At 37.9% G+C, this 18,421-nt stretch overlaps 1 protein-coding gene and 1 pseudogene across 1 annotated transcript; one reads left to right on the forward strand and one right to left on the reverse strand.

Moving 5' to 3' along the window:
* Positions 1-504: 504 nt before the first annotated feature.
* LOC121790080 lies at positions 505-3,311 on the reverse strand (annotated as a pseudogene).
* A 10,689-nt stretch (positions 3,312-14,000) lies between these two features.
* LOC121790082 (GDSL esterase/lipase At5g08460-like) lies at positions 14,001-15,659 on the forward strand. Its single transcript, XM_042188371.1, has 4 exons — positions 14,001-14,377; positions 14,456-14,583; positions 14,666-14,911; positions 14,987-15,659. The coding sequence occupies exons 1-4, from the start codon at positions 14,116-14,118 to the stop codon at positions 15,344-15,346; spliced, it is 996 nt and encodes a 331-aa protein (XP_042044305.1). The 5' UTR covers positions 14,001-14,115; the 3' UTR covers positions 15,347-15,659.
* Positions 15,660-18,421: the final 2,762 nt, after the last annotated feature.

Below are 18,421 nucleotides of genomic sequence, written 5' to 3' on the forward strand. Positions count from 1 at the left end.
ACTCGTTTCCAACTCCCAAAAAACAATAATAGCCAGAAACAATAAGAGCCACAAACATCCATTAATTAAGGCATCTCCATCACGTTTCCTAGTATTCTACTTCATTTCTGTATTGTTGCTAATTCATACACTCTTCAGATTTTTATAATTTTGAACAAGTTAAAGATATGTTATGAGATCGTTGTCGTTGGAGTTGGAACTTAAACACAAGTTAGAAAAGTAGGATGAAGAAAATATTACCAACACACATAATCTTTTTGAAATGATAGTAATCATAGTATTAGGTAATTGATGCAATGAGAGTGTGAGTGCAACAGAAGATTAAAATTGATAAGAGGCAAAATATACACAAACTCTATTTCTGATAAGAGGAACATATATACACATCTCATCACACTAGACAAGACCTTGTTGGGGGAAACAAAAAAAAAGGCATATTTACAATTTACAGTGTTAGTACTTAGTAGCCGTAGCGGCGGCGGCCGCCGGCGGCCAAAACATTATCCAGCCCCCATTTATTTCCGTCTACATCTGTGGCAAAAAAACTTGACCGGAACACCATCCGAGTCCGGAATCCCACAACATCTAGTATGCTGCCATATCCCACATACGTCGCATGCCAGCATTCTCTCCCATCGTCATCCTTTGCACCACATAAGCAATCCACTATCCATCTCTCTATCCCTTTCCATTCTAAACCTACTCACACACACCATTTTTTCCCGTGCAACTTCCCCCGATGCGCACACGCTCCATCGACCCTAGCAAGAGTCTGATTTGAGTGGATTCACCAACACCACCGTAACCAACCACCTCCTCCGCTTCAAATCTTCTCAACATCAAATACACATCTTGAAACCCCCTCATTGCTTCGACCTTCAGCTCACCAATCGTCGCATCTGCTGATAGTACCATTAGCTCAGGCGGAGGATTATTATGATTCTCCATCAGATCAACTTCACATAGTACTTGCACTGTATTTTCCCTGGAAACTTGCAGGAAATGCCCTGGCAGGTAGTCCTTCACAAACTGCTTGCAATCCAGAATCTTTGTGGCAGACCTAACTGTAACTTCTCGTTTACCTACACCAGCCATTGCTTCCGGATGGAGAAGACACTCGTAAAAATACTTAAGATCTCCCACAAGGCCTTCATTACATGGCATAGGGAAGCTGTTCAAACATGTACTGTCTGAAATGGATTCGCTTCCTGGCTCGACTCTGTACTCCATGGCACCAGAATCAGAAATGCACCGAGTAGCAACTATCATGCCGGGAGCTACCTGTTTCCCCTTGAGTTCTTTAAGGCAGTAATCCAAAAGCTCTGGTGAACCTACTCTGCAAACAGCACCTCTAAGAGCATGCCAACTCACCCAGGTGGATCCACTAACAGCACGCAACACTTTGAACATGGCTTCCTCCATGTGTCTTACATCATCAGTAGTCCAAGAACACAAAGCCCTCGAGTTAGTAGTCCTAAGTTTCTTCCGAGAAGATTCATCCGCCCTCACCGAGGACTGCTGATGGCGATCGTGAATCAAACCGTCAAGAAAGAAAACAGGTCACGGATGTTCACAAGCTCCTTTTCAGATATGGACTGGTAAAATGATATCAAATCCTGCAGGCGTGTCCGAGGCTTCCTCCTTGAGCCTGAAACAAAGACAGTGGCATAGAGGAGAGATTCTCGATTGCCAAATTATAGTCGTCCAGGTTCAACGAGAAACTGCCCGCACCAAACTGATAGCCCCAATCTCCATACCACGGATGGCCGTTAACCACAGCATGAAGCAATCGGAGCTCCAGACCATTCTTCTTCGACACGTCCATCACGCTGACCTTTCTGTTCATCCATAAAAGCATAAGTCAGAGGTCCCAACTGTAGAGTGGTGGGAATGAAAAATGGAGAAATCCCACCTGACTCCAAGCATTCTGCAAAGCCTATCCCAGAAATTCATTATATGTCGTCCCGAAAGAAGGCAGGATCCACCTTCTCTACCATTTACTCTAAGAAGATGGCCGTAGCCGTTTGCATGAACAACACCATGCAACAGATGCGTCGTGTTGTCTAGCTGCTGATACATCCAGTCTTCGACATCTTCCGTTGTCATTACATGATTGCAGGACTTGCATCTGGAAGAACAATACATATATCAGAAGAATAAGCTACCATCAAGAATCCCGTAATTACTTCCACAAAAAGATGATGATCAGAAATGAAGAAATTATCTTTACCTGGAATCAGTCATGTGAAGGGCGTCACCGCAGCCAGCACACGTCTTATTGTAGCCAGCAATTGAATTGCCATCAGCTTTGATTATGAAATGGTACCGCTTTGCGCTCACGGGATTGCTACTCCATCCTACCCAATTTCAAAAACCGACAATACCCGCGATTAATTACTACTCCATTTTATATCAAAATATAATCAATTAATAATAAGATTCAAATATGAGTAAATAAAAGGCGCGAAACTAAGATTATACAAAAGCTTTTACGTAATTCTTTATATATCCTATAAAATGAGAGACAATTCTATCCTCATGACAGCAAATGATTAAGGGGTACTTTAGGAAAAGACTCCATCTAAAATTCTAAAGGGATACAATAGGTTAGGCGGCTGACGAGGCCCACTTTAATTTATTTTTTTCTTACTGATTTATACGATTAATTTTAAAGTTCTTTAGATGGGCCTTTAATTTTTAAGGCAGTTGGCCCACTTCTGTACGGGACCGGTCCCACTTCCACCTATAATCAGCTTAATTTGTGCTTTGTCAAATTAAGTTTTCTCATAGTTATCCAAAACCGCATTGGAATATTTTCTAAACTAGCTGGTTGGTGCCTTTATCAACTTGATCTTTCAATTCTTAAAAATAATTTGACTAAAAACAAATTAATAATTAGCAGTTAATCAACTGAGTGCAGCACGTCTGCTGAGAACTCACCAACGACGCGACACTGGTCGCAATAAACGGATCTAGATCTGGCAACATCCTCCTCCACGACGTCCAGGCAGACGATGGCCGGTCCGCCGTCGTCAACGGCTAGGTCGCCAACGCGGAAGAGGATTTGCCAGGCGAGAAGGTGAGGGAAGAGCGTCGAAGGGGGAGGGAGAAACGCGTGCTTCGTCAGGAACGCCCTAACGGTGGTTCTGAACGCCTTTGCGGCTGCCAGATCGCCGCCGCTCGGGAACGTGAGGAAGTCACTGAGATCGGCAGTGACTCGCCTCTTGACTAGCCGCTTCATCGGTTTCCCCGTCACCGCCATGATTCTTCCGTCTAATTAATCCTCGTCTTAGATCTGGAACAATCTCAGATCGGACGGTTAATATTAAATTCAAGTAAAACCAAGATCCCTTCCTCTTAAACTGGAAGAAATTAAGGATTGCCCTCCTTTCTTCCCGCGGCAGCATCCCTCCGTTTCGTCTGCTCTCGCTGGATGACGAGCTGGTTTTTGGCAAACTGGGCTTCATCCTGGGCCGAGATCCTAGCAGCTCTGGCCTTCTCAAAGTCTGCCTTAGCCTGTTCGGCCTGGTGATGAGCAGCCGCCAACTTCCTCTGCATCTCAGCATAATCGTTGGACGCTTTGGAGAGTTCAACGGCGACGAGCTTGGAGAGCATATCGTTCCTCTGAAAATGGAAAAAGGAAAAAGTCAACCGAGGGGCCACAAAAAATACAGGAAAAAAGCAAGGCCAGAAAATCAAGAAGAGAATTCACCTCGGCGAAGTCCGTGGGCCATAAAAAGGGCTCACAGATATGTTCCCACAGACGGCGCCAGTGATGGTTGGGCGAATTTTTGATGGTAGTAAATGCAGGTAATAAATATAGATCACGACACAAGGAATTACGTGGTTCGATTTACTGAGGTAAATCTACGTCCATGGGAAGAAAGGAGGGCAAGAATGTATTGCTTGATCTGGTTTACCAGCTTACAAATACAGACTTGCTATATGATATTTGATGTCTAGAGAGCTTTCTTTTTCCCCAGTCTATCTGATCTAAGTTCTATTTATACATTGAACTAAGATCGTGGCTTGCATCACCACTAACTAGGTCGTGGCTTACATCACCACTAACTAGGTTGTGGATGTCGTGGAGATCATGAGATCCTGCATGGGTCCACTATCTCTTTGTTTGGTCCGCTATCCTGCATGAGATCCTGCATGAGTTGACACCACTAAATAGATCGTGTAGTGGAGGTCGTGGAGGTTCTGCATGAGTCCACTATCTCCCAGTTCGGTCGAATACTGAGACCGAACTGCTGAACTATTGCCGAGCAGCTTTTGCCGATCTGAGAGTAGAGCTTGATGGTCGGCTTTTACCGAGCTGTAGGCTGGGGCCGAACTCTTTGGTAATGCCGAACTGATACTCTTCCTTGGGCTTTGGGCTGATGGGCCGTCACTGCTATTGGGCTTGTTTAGTACGTACCCCATCACTGGAGAAGAAGAGGAATCGTCCGATCCGTAGGAAAAGGAACCGGAGGCGAAAAAGTCGGAGAGAAGGAAGCGGAGACGAGGGAAAAGCGGAGGGTGTGTAACGGCGGTTCGTGAGATTTAGGGTTTGGGTGGGGGATTTCGGGACTTTTTTGGAATTTTAAATTTTTAAGTTTCGCAATTTCCTCGATTCTCGTGATTGATTAATTTTGAAGAATTTTATAAGTCGGTCTGTAGGAAGACATACACATTAATTCAATTTTAATACTATAGGAAAACAATGATATTGTACATGCATATGCATCCCTTTTCATTAGAGCATCCACAGTTGTCGGCGGACAAGCAATAGAACAGCCATAGTTCAGCTATGCCACATCAGCAGCACTAAATTCCTCCTGCCACATCAGTTGGACAAGTAACTGGACAAGCAACAGCCTTGCCACATCATCAGCACTAAAAGTAAATAATTAACAATCACACAAAATACGAAATTAAATTCACGCCACATATACGAGAAAATTCGATAATTTCATTTAAATTAAAAAAAGGTACATAATTTAACAAAATTACATAATAAAAAAATTACATAATTTAACAAAATTACATAAGTAAAAAAAAAACCTATCGTCGTGCAGTCCTCCGCGCCCACAACTCTTCAATTAAATCCTTTTGGAGTCGAATATGAGCATCCACTTGGCGCATGTCGGCATTTGCCTGGAGGCGGCCGGCTTCATCGTGAGGTACCCCGCTTCGTACGTTGGGGGCGGCCGCGCCGTGGCTTAGACCGGCTTCATTATCGTCGTTGGCCCAACTTGTCAGTTGTACACCTTCATCTTCGACAGTAATGTTGTGCATGATAATATAGGCGTACATTATATCAGCAATGCAGTCGACATGCCACAAACGCGTTGGACCCCTAACTGCCGCCCATCGAGACTGGAGCACACCAAATGCACGCTCCACGTCCTTGCGCGCCGACTCCTGTCGTGCCGCATAGTAGGCCTTCCTCTCATCTGATGCGCATCGGATCGTCTTCACAAAGACGGGCCACCTAGGGTATATCCCATCCGCCAAGTAGTAGCTCATATCATGTTGGTTGCCGTTGGCGACAAAACTGATGGCCGGACCGACACCCTAGCACTGCTAGTTGAAAAGGGGCGACGAGTTGAGGACGTTGAGGTCATTGTTCGAACCGGCTACCCCAAAATACGCATGCCAAATCCACAGCCGGTAATCAGCTACGGCCTCGAGGATCATCGTGGGATTCTTTCCCTTGTAGCCGGTCGTGTAGAACCCTTTCCAAGCAGCATGGCAGTTCTTCCACTCCCAATGCATACAATATATGCTGCCTAACATACCCGGGAACCCATGCTTCTCCCCGTGCATCTGCATCAGCTCCTGGCAGTCTTCGGGGGTTGGGCATCGAAGGTATTGCTCACTGAATATTTCAACCACGCCCTGACAAAAATACTTCATACATTCAAGGGCAGTCGTCTTGCCGATGTGGAGGTACTCGTCCCACATGTCTGCCGCGCCTCCGTAGGCCAGCTGCCTGATTGCCGCAGTGCACTTTTGAATAAGTGTGTGGCCGGGTCTGCCAGCCGCATCGTGCCTGAAGCGGAATCACAGATATCGACGCTCCAAAGCGTCGACAATACGCATAAACAGGGGCCTTGTTCATCCTAAAACGCCACCTGAAAAGGTTGGCGTTAAACCGCGGCTCCGGTGCGAAGTAGTCTTCGTATAGCCGTTGATGTGCAACTACGTGATCCCGGTCAATAACTGCTCGGCGCTGGACAACGGGTCGAGGTTGAGGTACCGCCGGCTGCGAGGCCCGTTGTAGCAGCCGGTCTATCTCTCGGGACGTATAGGCATCCAAATGTTCGTTCAAACGCCGTTCGTACTCCTCAGCATCCCCACCACTACCACTACTACTACCACCCGCGTTACTCATTTCGCGTTGTTGTTGATCTTGTGCAGAAATTAAGATAGAGAGAGTACTCGTTAAAACAAGTGGTGCGAATGAAAATGTCGTGCAAATCGCGTATATATAGTGTTTTGAATTTTTTTTTTAAAAAAATCGCTCGCCGGTTCCTTGCCGATCGGGAGGCTGCAATAGCGGCGAGCCGATCAGCGAGAGAATCGGCGAGCGCCCGGGAATCGGCGTAGCCTCGCCGAAATTCTCGCCGATTTGGCACTCGCCGGCTGCAATAGTTCGGCTAGCCGTTCGGCGAGCGCCAAAAATCGGCGAGCCTCTGGCTCGCCGACCACTGGAGATGCTCTTATAGATTTATGACTTTCCTGTTTCAAAACATAAATACATAATCACTGATAAATTTACATATATTGTGTATATATAATTGGATATTATAGGTATTTTGTAATTATAATAAATTTATACTATATATATTACTATTATTTAATAAAAGATTAAGATTCTAAATTAAATAATTGTAAAGTTAGAACAATACTAATTATTCTATTGTAAAGATATATAATTATAGCTATGAAAATATGAATTTATTAATGTTCATCATAAATCACCTTGAATATTGGATATATATTTGAAGAATATTAAATTTCTTCCAGTTTCTCAAACACATATAAGCTACTGATATGTAATCAAAATTTCAAATGACTAAATTGATAGAGACAACTCACATATATATTAAAAATTCAAATGACTAAATTGATAGAGACAACTCACATATATATTAAAAAATTTAGTCATATAAGTATATATTAAAGATGGAATATATTCATATCATTTTTCTAATTATGGTTCATTTTTCTAATTAAATCTCAGTCCCACGATTTGGAGATCTGATGGCAAAAAATTAAGCTTGTTTTCATTATTTATATTATTAAATTAATTGGAAAAGGGCATTGTTGAGGTGATTTTTTGCAACGGTTATTTCACTTCCTTAATTCTCTCCATTAAGTTTGGTAATTATATTTTCTAATTTATTTTTCATATTTAATTCTTCTCTCTTCCATCTTTACGGTTTACATTGCTGCAAATCACAAAATTCAAATTCCATTCGTCTGCCATAATTTTGAGAAGTTACTATCGATTTCCTTCTTAAGTTCTAGTGTTTTCAATTATGGAAGAAGGTTTTTTAGTTTGTTTTTATTTTGTAATGCTCAAACGTTAGTCGCTAGGGTTTATTCCAATTGAACTTCTTTTTTTCAAACTCCATGTATTGAATGTTCATTCAGATTTATAATTGTATGTATAAGCACCTTGTGATTAAGTTTGTAATTAGTTAGTGTAGTTTTTATCGCGATGTATGTTTTATGGCAGAATACATACGAATTTTACAGTTTATAAAGTATGTGTTTGTGTATATAATGTAGACCTTGTGTTTGCATAATGTAGATAACATGATTCATTGACAATTCAAAAGTTTGCGGTAAATAATGTACGAATTTAGTGGTTTAATGTAGATTACTTAGTGTTCTGTATGCATGAATCTTAGGGTTCGCTAAGGGCCGAAACTTACATCCATTCCCAAAGGGTTTAGTTGTTCATGGCTAGGGTGTAGTACCCACACATAAGATGGAGTTCCATAAGGGCAGGAAGTTAGAGCTAGTCCCCTAGGGTTAACTTATGCATTGAGCTAGGGTATAGTACCCACAACATTCCATAGGAGACCCTTATGGCATGAACTTAGGTCCCATTACCTAGTGTAAAGTTTTTGTTTTGTATCAATTGTCGTTTTATTTTTATGAAATCATTTGAAATTTACAGTTTTGTGTGTTTTCTTTTTCTGAGCTATATCTTGTAAATTTTCAACAAGTAATGTACTATATTAAGTGTATAATGTAGATTGTATTAATGTACGATTATGGTTGTTTAATATATATGTCGTCTTTGATTAATGTAGATTACAACGTGTTTAATGTGTGACAGAAGTTAAATCCATTCCCCAAAGGGTTTAGCAATCCATGCGGCTGGGGTATAATGTACGAAAATTGGCATTTAATGTACATGCGTAATACTAAATGATGTACATGTGTAAGGGTTGAATGTTTGGCAGAAGTTAAATCCATACCCTTTGGGTTTAGCAATCCATGGGGCTAGATTGTAGTACCGACTCACAAACGAAACCGTCACCAATGGCAGGGAGTTAGGATCATTCCCCTAGGGGTTAGCAATCCATAGCGCTATGGCATATTACCAACACATGCATAAAATTTCACTTTCTAATGTGTGATTTGGATTTTATACATGAAATAATATACGAATATAGTCTTATAATGTACATGCCTAACATTATTAAAGAGTTTTCGTACATTATTCACTAAGAAGGGCTACATTAGTTATGTTTTTATGGACTTCATTCGTTTAGGCAGTGAATGACTAAATTATTTACTATTGAATGGTTACATTATTTATGAGTTTTCGTACATTATTTATAAGTGAATACTACATTAGTTATGACTTGTATATACCTCTTCCAATTACTCTATTACAATGGTATATTATTATGTCAAGGTGCGTTACATTAAATAATGTAAACGTTTTTATTCAATTAATGTACTATGTATGTAGTAAATAATGTACACAATGCTATCATTAATGTACAAAAGTCAAATTGTACATTAAAAAATAAATATTATAAACAATGTAAACGCTTTGGCGTGGCAGCACGCTTAGACTCCCTATCTGCAGTCAATCCCTCCCTAAATTGGTGTATAAATGAAAGGGTAATGTCTTCAATAAAGTCATCATCGAAGTCGGCCGTTGTTGTCCACTTTGATTCTAATAAGACAAACGTCATTGATTAGTTTAGATGTAAATTGAATGTCTAATAACACAACTTATTAATGCAGAATAAGGATTATACAGATCGAAATAATCGATGCAGTATGTTGCTTCAAATTGGAAGACTTGATGTACACATAAGACTGAATAATGTATCAATGCATAAGTAATTAATGTACATATTAAATCCTTACACATATACATCACTTACTATTACGCATGTACATTAAATGCCACTTTTCGTACATTATTTACTGTATGTAATCCAAAAAACACAAAAAAAAATGAAATTCAATGCATATAATAGTACTATACCCTAGCTCCATGGATTGCTAAACCCCAGGGGAATTATTCAAAAGTGTATCAATGCATTCTAAATGTATAACACACAATAATGTACCATATCAGATCAAAATAATGTAAAGTCTAGAATACCTAATGTAACACTCGATCACACATAATGTAAAAGAATTACGAGCAAAATGTAATTCGCCGAATAATGTAAATTTAACCTCGTAATAATGTAATAAGCAACAGACTAATAAACTCAAAACAACTAACATTAACAATTTCATAGGCATAGACATGTGTAAACCCTAATCTGTAAATTGACAGAGCAGATAATGTAAGAGCATAAATTTAATAATGTAGCAAACCAAAATTGAAATACATCACCAAACCAAAATTTGTAAATTGACAGAATATTTGTAGAAGCACTAAAAAAATACCAAAAATTCAATTAACGAACGACATACAATAGAGAGACCTAATATTGAATTTCTGTAATGAAAGAAAACAACCTCAAATTTTCAAAATATTGGAGATGTTGCGACGATTGTTGAAATTGTTGACGATGGATTGCTCGACGTCGCCAAATAAACCGCAGAATGAAGAGAAAACCCGAGATGACAGACTAATGTCGAGATCAGATAATATTTACGGCGAGAAACGACTTGTATTGCGGTTTTTCTGATCGATTTTGGGGCGGCTAGGGTTTTGGAAGAGATGGGAATTGAGGGAGAAGAGAGAGACGAAGTGACGGTGAGAGAGTGGAAGGTTAATGGTTTCTCAAAATTGGAATGATATCATTATGCTGAAATCTTGGATTTTGTAGTTTTGAAACGCATGTATAAAATCATGTGTTTCCTATTCTACCCCCGTAATGTACCAAATCGACCAAATAATGTAACACAGACTATCACATCTCCTACTAATCTAATCCGTCCAACATCTTAATCCAATGGTTGATATTAAGTTGGAACTTAATACTAAGAGGGCAATAAGACCTTAATGCTTCCCTATTAAAGATTTAGTATTATCATCCAACCAATTGATAACTATTTGATTTCAATTTTGTTTATTCTAAATCTTGATTTAAAAATTATGAAACAAAACTAAATACTCCATGTAATAGTAAATAATAATAAAAATAAGAAGTGAAACTATAATAATCAATCAAATCCAGCTATTTTATTATTATTAAATAATTCTAAAATTGTAAATTATAAAATAACTACTGATTATACTTGATTTCTTAACATTGTCATCCGACTAATAAACAATCATTACATCGATATTTTTGAATAATTCTACATCTTGACTCAAAGTCATGAAACGAAAAATAAATTATTTATACAATAGTAAAAAATAAATTAAAATGATAACAGTCATTCAAGTCCAACAATTACAATTCTTAAAATTATAAATTATCAAAATGACTAGTGTATACTTAATTTCTTAGTATCGTCATTCAATTAATTGATAACTATTAGTACGTCGATTTTCTAGTATACTCTGCTCTTGACTCAAAATTATGAAACGAAAATAAACATAATGGTAATATAATACTGAAGAATGAAAAATAGATGAAAAGGATAATAGTCATTTACATCAATCTATTTTATTATTAAATATCTAAAAATTATAAATTAGTAATATATAAATGACTCCATATATATAGTACTCCCTCCGTTTTATAGTAATAGAGTCATTTTGTCATTTTGATACGTACCATAACAATGGAGTCATTTCTTTTTTTTAGTTAAAATCAACACATTTCTTCCTACTTACTTTACTCTTTTTACTTTATTCTCTCTTCATCTCTCCACCTTTTTCATTTCCTATTTTATTCTTCTTTTACTTAACTCACTTAACACAATTTTTCTTAATTTCCGTGCTGAAAAAAAAATGCATCTACTACTATAGAACGGAGGGAATACTTAACTTAGTAGTACTATCATCCAACTAATTGATGATTATTAAATAAATTTACTTGTGTACTCGACATCATTACTAAAAAACATAAAGCGAATTTAAATTTGATATAATAGTAAAAAATAAATTAAAACGATAATAATCATTCACATACAACTATTTATCATTAAATAATTCTAAGTATTGTAATTATAAAAATGAATTCATTATATACATTTAATTTCTTAGTAATGTCATCCAATAGTTGATTTTCATTGAGTAGATTTCTTGTGTAGCCTACATCTTGATTAAAAAAATCATGAAATGAAAAATAAATTTAATATATAATACTAGTAAGAAATAATTTAAAATGATACTCCTAGTAGGCATTCACGTCCGACAAAGTGATTATCATTAAATCGATTCAATTGTGTACTCTACATCTTGAATACAAAATCGTGAAACAAAATTACATTTGATACAGTTAAACATAAATTTAAACAAAACTAGTTATTCGTATCGGCAATTTTACGATTAAGAAATTTCTGTAATTGTAGTAAATTATAAATACGACTACATGTATATATATACTTAATTTCTTAATACTATAAACACCATAGTAGTGATAAATGCAAACTCTAAATATTGTACGAACTCCAAACTATGATCTGGACCATTAAAAAATGTCAACAGATGAAAAAATCACAGCAACAAAAATGTCAACACAGTTTTAATACCATGTCAACATAGCATTAACCATTGACATTTTTTGTTGTTAATATGTTGTCATTGTTGACATTTTCTAACAGTCCGAATCATAATTTGGAGTTTATATAATATTTAGAGTTTGCATTTGATCACATTCCATAAACACCATCTATGTTAAATAAGAAGGTTATAATGAATAATAACTCCTTCATATATAAAAATACTCATCTCTAGAAGCAAATTAAAGAAAATATTCACATATGCATTATTGGATATTGAATGGAAAAGGAAACAAGCTACAAGAAAGATAATGCAAAAGAAATTTTTTCAATCATTATAACTATATTATTTATTATGCGATTCATTCAATAATTTTATTGCTTAATCTTTTTAAGATAAATAACCATGATTACTTCTCATGATAATTTGTTTTTAAAAAATAAAATAAAAAAGAAACAAGTTATGTGAGAAATATAATACAAAAGACCAACAAAAAAAAGTAGATACTAAATGATAAAATGATTAATATAATTTTATTTGAAAAAATATATAGTACTCCTATTATATTGAGTTATAAAATTTCTACAATTAAATACCATTAAAATTAAATGGTAGTATTATGTGTGTAGAATTTATATAAATTTATCTTTCTTATTATTTAAAATTCAAATTTATTTGATATGGTGAGTGAAGCTGTGACAACATATAAATAACAGACAACTGTATAGCAACTTGATTTATTAGTCTTAATGAGTGTGATAAAGGTGATACTGATATTGATCAGGTAATTGACAAAAAAACCGACCTCATTTGAACAAATAAGTGTAAGTAGGGATGTCAATCGGGCCAGCCCACCGGGTTTCGGGCCAACCCTATTCGGGTTGCGGGTCAATCGGGTGCAGGCTAATCGGGCTGTTATTTTTCCGGGTTATAAAAGTTCAACCCTAACCCTAAAAGCTCGGGTTTCGGGCTAGCCCATCGGGTTAATCGAGTTGCTATCGATAAAATTAACATGCGATCAATCCAATAAATAATGGTGAAAATTAGTTATATTTATCAAATGTAAAATATTTAATTATTATAATTTGAGATATATGCTTAAACTCAAACATAAACATGATCAAATACTAATATTTGAGATTTATGCAAAATAAAACATAAACAAGAAATTTTAAAGCATGTTTAGAAATTTAAATATATTTTTAGTGAAATTGAAGTTTCTAATTCATTTATCTTATTATTATTATTAATAAAAACTTATATATAATTTATATATTTAATATATAATGGAAAGTTATTTTTTCAGTAATCTATATTATAAAATAATCAATGAAGTGTCGAATTAGAGTAAAACAAATAGAACAATATAAATTTTATCGGGTTTCCGGGCCAGTCCATCGGGTTTTCGGGTCTGGCCCTAACGGGTTGCGGGTTAATCGGGTGCGGGCTAATCGGGCTGTAATTTTATCGGGCTAGAAATTTTGAGCCCTAACCCTATAAATTTGGCGGGCTATTCGGGCCAGCCTACGGGTTACGAGCTAAATTGCCAAGTTAATAAATTTAGTATATTAGCATTGTCTAGCGGATTCTATGCGCTAGACACGTCTTTGAGAACGCTTTTTGCATCGAAAAGTGTTCATAACGCTTTTTTTCCACTAAAAAATACAATGGACCGCACCAATTGCTCGAGTCGCGATGATATACTACTCTCCAACGAACAAAATGGAAAAGAAGTAGGTAGTACTATTCAAAATGCATTTACTCCGACAATTAAAATAATAACCATATATTTCAAATCTGATCATGACTTACCACATTTGTGTTTCAACTTCCAGTGAATATAACAAGTTGATCGACAAGAGCGTGAAGTTCTTTCTATATTGAAGAGGACGCAAGAAAATCATTGCATTTAAGGAACAAAACAACCCAAAAATATATGGAAGATGACAAATAAGTGGTAACAGAAAAAGCATGAAAACAAGCTAAAAAGCATCACTTGAAGCCTATTGTTAACTGAAATGAAGCAAATGATGGAGATTGAATTCACAAAGCATTGTGTAGCCATTAGTTTGATGATGATTCTAACTTGTTCAACTACAGCAGTATCATCACCTCATGTGACCGCGATGTTTGCCTTTTGCGACTCACTGACTGATCCCGGCAACAACAACTACTTGAGCTCATTGGCGAAGGCCAACTACGTCCCTTATGGAGTCGATTTCAATGGAGGGACGCCTTCCGGAAGATTCTGCAATGGCAAGACTTTTGTAGATTATATTGGTGAGAGCTACCTAATTTTATAGTACAAGACTTAATTATCACCATTGATCTTATTTTTAGTAATTTAATTATAATTAGGAGAGTTGTTGGGGCATCCTATTCTGCTGCCTTACACAAGTCCTTTTGCAACCGGAACGAATGTTGTTCGAGGAGTGAACTATGCATCAGCTGCAGGAGGGATTCTTGAAGACACGGGGCGACATCTTGTACTATAACATCTTCTCCAAACTCTATGTTTTTGTGCAATTATATTCTGTTGTTGATCAAATTACATTCTATGAATGATAGGGTGAGAGATTCAGCTTGTCTGCACAAGTTGTCAACTTCGAGAGCACGTTGAGTGAGCTGCGAAGCCAAATGGGAGACGAAGAAATCGTCAATTATTTGGCTAAGGCAATAGTTGTGATGTCTCTAGGCAGCAATGACTATATAAATAACTATATGCTGCCTTCATTCTATTCAAGCAGCTACTACATCTACGCTCCTAAAGACTTCGCGGATCTTCTCATTAATAGCTACACAAGGCAGATTTTGGTGTGACTATGATCTCACTTGTTGCATAATCAGCAAAGGCGATAGATTAAACTTAACTATTGTCCTGTTTTGCAGGCGCTGTGCAGCTTAGGCCTCCGGAAATTTCTTCTGGGAGGCGTTGGACCCCTCGGATGCATCCCTAATCAGCTGGCTGGGGGCACTGCTTCAACAGGAAAGTGCGTTGCTTATGCAAACAACGTAGCAGCCATCTTCAACGAGAGACTGAAGTCTCTCGTTGATGATCTAAACACCAACTATAATGATAATGATAATGATAATGATAATGATAATGATAGTAGAACTATATTTGCCTATGGTAATACATTAGGAGCAACTCTTGACATTCTCAACAATGCCAACGCTTATGGTACAGACTCTTCCTCTACATTATTCTCTCTTACTTTACTCTTTCTCCACTTTAGCTATTTATCATGATTTTTATAAAACTGAGTGCGAAAAAGAAATGACTCAGCTATGAGGGAACAGAGGTAGTACTGAATTAAACGATAACTAATTATGGTTATGTTTTGCAGGATTTAATGTGACAGACAGAGGGTGTTGTGGGATAGGGAGAAACCGGGGACAGATAACGTGCCTCCCGTTCTGTCCCTTGCGACAACAGAAAGGAGCATATTTTCTGGGACGCCTTTCATCCAACAGAAGCGGTGAATCGGATTCTGGCTCAACGCGCGTATTCCGGCTCCCCCTCCGATTGCCATCCACTCAATTCAATATACAGCAGATGGCTCTTATCTAGCTAACTTTTTAAATTAACATACCATCATAGTAATATGCATCTTAAATATATCTGTGAGTTTGAATAAAGTCTTTTGTAATTCTGTGGGATATCTGCTTATATAAATAAAGATATAGTAGTACTAAAATGGACTAAACAATACACATACAACACAATGTTTTTTCAGAAAAATTGATTATCATGTATGATGATCATAGCTTCTAATTGGCAAGTAGTTGTGATGGTGAATCTAACTATACAATTATGTGGGCATTAGGAGATTCACTAAGACCCCAATAATAGTTACTAGTAATTATTGTCGTTATATAATTATACTTGACGAAAATTACAAATAAAAATGTACAAACTACTAGATTCGTAACTCGTAAGATCAGCATTTTAAACCTAAAAATAAGGTACTACTCCCTCCGTTCCACAGTAGTAGAGTCATTTCATTTTCTGCACTCATTTTGAAAAAATGATAATAAATAGTTAAAGTGGAGAGAAAGTAAAGTAAGAGAGAGAATAGAGAAGAGTCCTCTTTACAATATTATCTCTCTTACTTTACTTTTTCTCCACTTAAACTATTTATAATTATTTTGTCAAAACAAGTGCGCAAAATGAAATGACTCTACTAATATGGAACGGAGAGAGTACTATTTTACTCAAAAATCCAAAATGGAATTGGTTTTGGAGTGTAAACCCAAAATAGTTAATTGTACTCCATTTTGGATTTTTAATCTAAATGTATGAACTTTAGAATTTTCTCTGCGAATGTAATTCTTCTTCTCAAAATTGACGATGGCGTGTTCTTGGGAAGTGGCAGTGTGGCAAAAACGCCGATACGATGCCATTTTTAGAAGAATAAGATAATTTGTCAATACGCGAAATTGTAAGATATTCTCATTTTTCCCTAAACGTTTGAAACATTGTGTAATTTTCCAAACACGTACTGTTGAAATTTTCTTATTTGATCCATGATATTGATATGCCAAGTTGATTAGCAGATTCTTTTTTCTTCGTCATGTGACTCATGTGTACTTCTACACTCGCCATTACAAACTTAGTAATATACAATTAGACATATATAAATGCGAACAATCATATTTATTGAGTGCAATATGATAAGTACTACTAATAAACTTATTTGATTTGACTAGAGATCCCAATAGATTTTGATCTGATTCTCCTATTCATATTTATTGTGAGTATTTCGATCAAGATATCTTTTACTTAGGCCATCCACAATAGGAATAGCCCAGCAATAGCCCAGCCAATGCCACATCATCAGCACTAAAAATCCTCCTGCCACATCATCAAAACAAGCAAATAGCCCAACAATAGCCCAGCCATAGCCCAGCCACATACTATCCACATCATTATTAACAAATATATACAAAATGAAATAATTAAAAATCACACAATATACGGAATTAAATTTACGACACAAAAACGAGAAAATTCACTAATATTAATAAAATATTAAAAGTACATTAATTAAAAAAAATTACATAATTAAAAAAAACTAATGGCGGTCAATCCTCCGTGCCCATAACTCTTCAATTAAATCCTTTGGAGTCGAATATGAGCCGCCGTTTGGCGCATGTCGGCGTGTGCTTGTAAGAGGCCGACTTCATCGTGAGGTACCCCACTCCATACGTTGGGGGCGGCCACGCCGTGGCTTGGACCGGCTTCATTATCGTCGTTGACCCAATTGGTCAGTTCGCCACCTTCATCTTCGACAATCATGTTGTGCATGATAATACATGCGTACATGATATCAGCAATGCATTGGACATCCCACAAACGCGTTGGACCCTTAATTGCCGCCCATCGAGACTAGAGCACACCAAATGCGCGCTCCACGTCCTTGCGCGCCGACTCCTGCCGTGCCGCAAAGTAGGCCTTCTTCGCATCTCCTGGGCATCGGATCGTCTTCACAAAGACGGGCCACCTAGGGTATATCCCATCCGCCAAGTAGTAGCCCATATCATGTTGGTTGCCGTTGGCGACAAAACTGATGGCCGGACCGACGCCCTGACACTGCTCGTTGAAAAGTGGCGACGAGTTGAGGACGTTGAGGTCGTTGTTCGAACCAGCTATCCCAAAATACGCGTGCCAAATCCAAAGCCGGTAATCAGCTACGGCCTCCAGGATCATCGTGGGATTCTTCCCTTGTAGCCGGACATGTAGAACCCCTTCCAGGCTGGGGACAGTTCTTCCAGTCCCAATGCATACAATCTATTCTGCCTAACATACCGGGAACCCATGCTGACTCCCGTGCATCCGCAACAGATCTTGGCAGTCTTCGGGGGTAGGCTTTCGCAGATACTGATCACCGAATACTTCTATCACTCCCAGACAGAAATTCTTCAGACATTGCAAGGCAGTCGTCTCACCGATGTGGAGATACTCGTCCCACATGTCTGCCGCGCCTCCGTAGGCCAACTGCCGGATTGCCGCAGTGCACTTTGAATAGGTGTGTGGCCGGGTCTGCCAGACGCATCGTGTCTGAAGCGGAAATACAGATATCGAGACTCCAAAGCGTTGACAATACGCATAAACAGGTTCCTGGTCATCCTAAAACGACGCCTGAAAAAGGTTGGCGCTGAACCGAGGCTCCTGTGCGAAGTAGTCTTCGTATAGGCGCTGATGTGCAGCTACGTGATCCCGATCAATCACACTGCGGCGGTGGACCACTGGGGGAGGTCGAGGTATCGCCGGCTGCAAGGCCCTTTCCATCCATTGGTTTATCGCGTTGGTCGTATAGGCGT

Source organism: Salvia splendens, unplaced genomic scaffold, assembly GCF_004379255.2.
Source record: "Salvia splendens isolate huo1 unplaced genomic scaffold, SspV2 ctg406, whole genome shotgun sequence".
Classification (NCBI taxonomy): domain Eukaryota; kingdom Viridiplantae; phylum Streptophyta; class Magnoliopsida; order Lamiales; family Lamiaceae; genus Salvia; species Salvia splendens.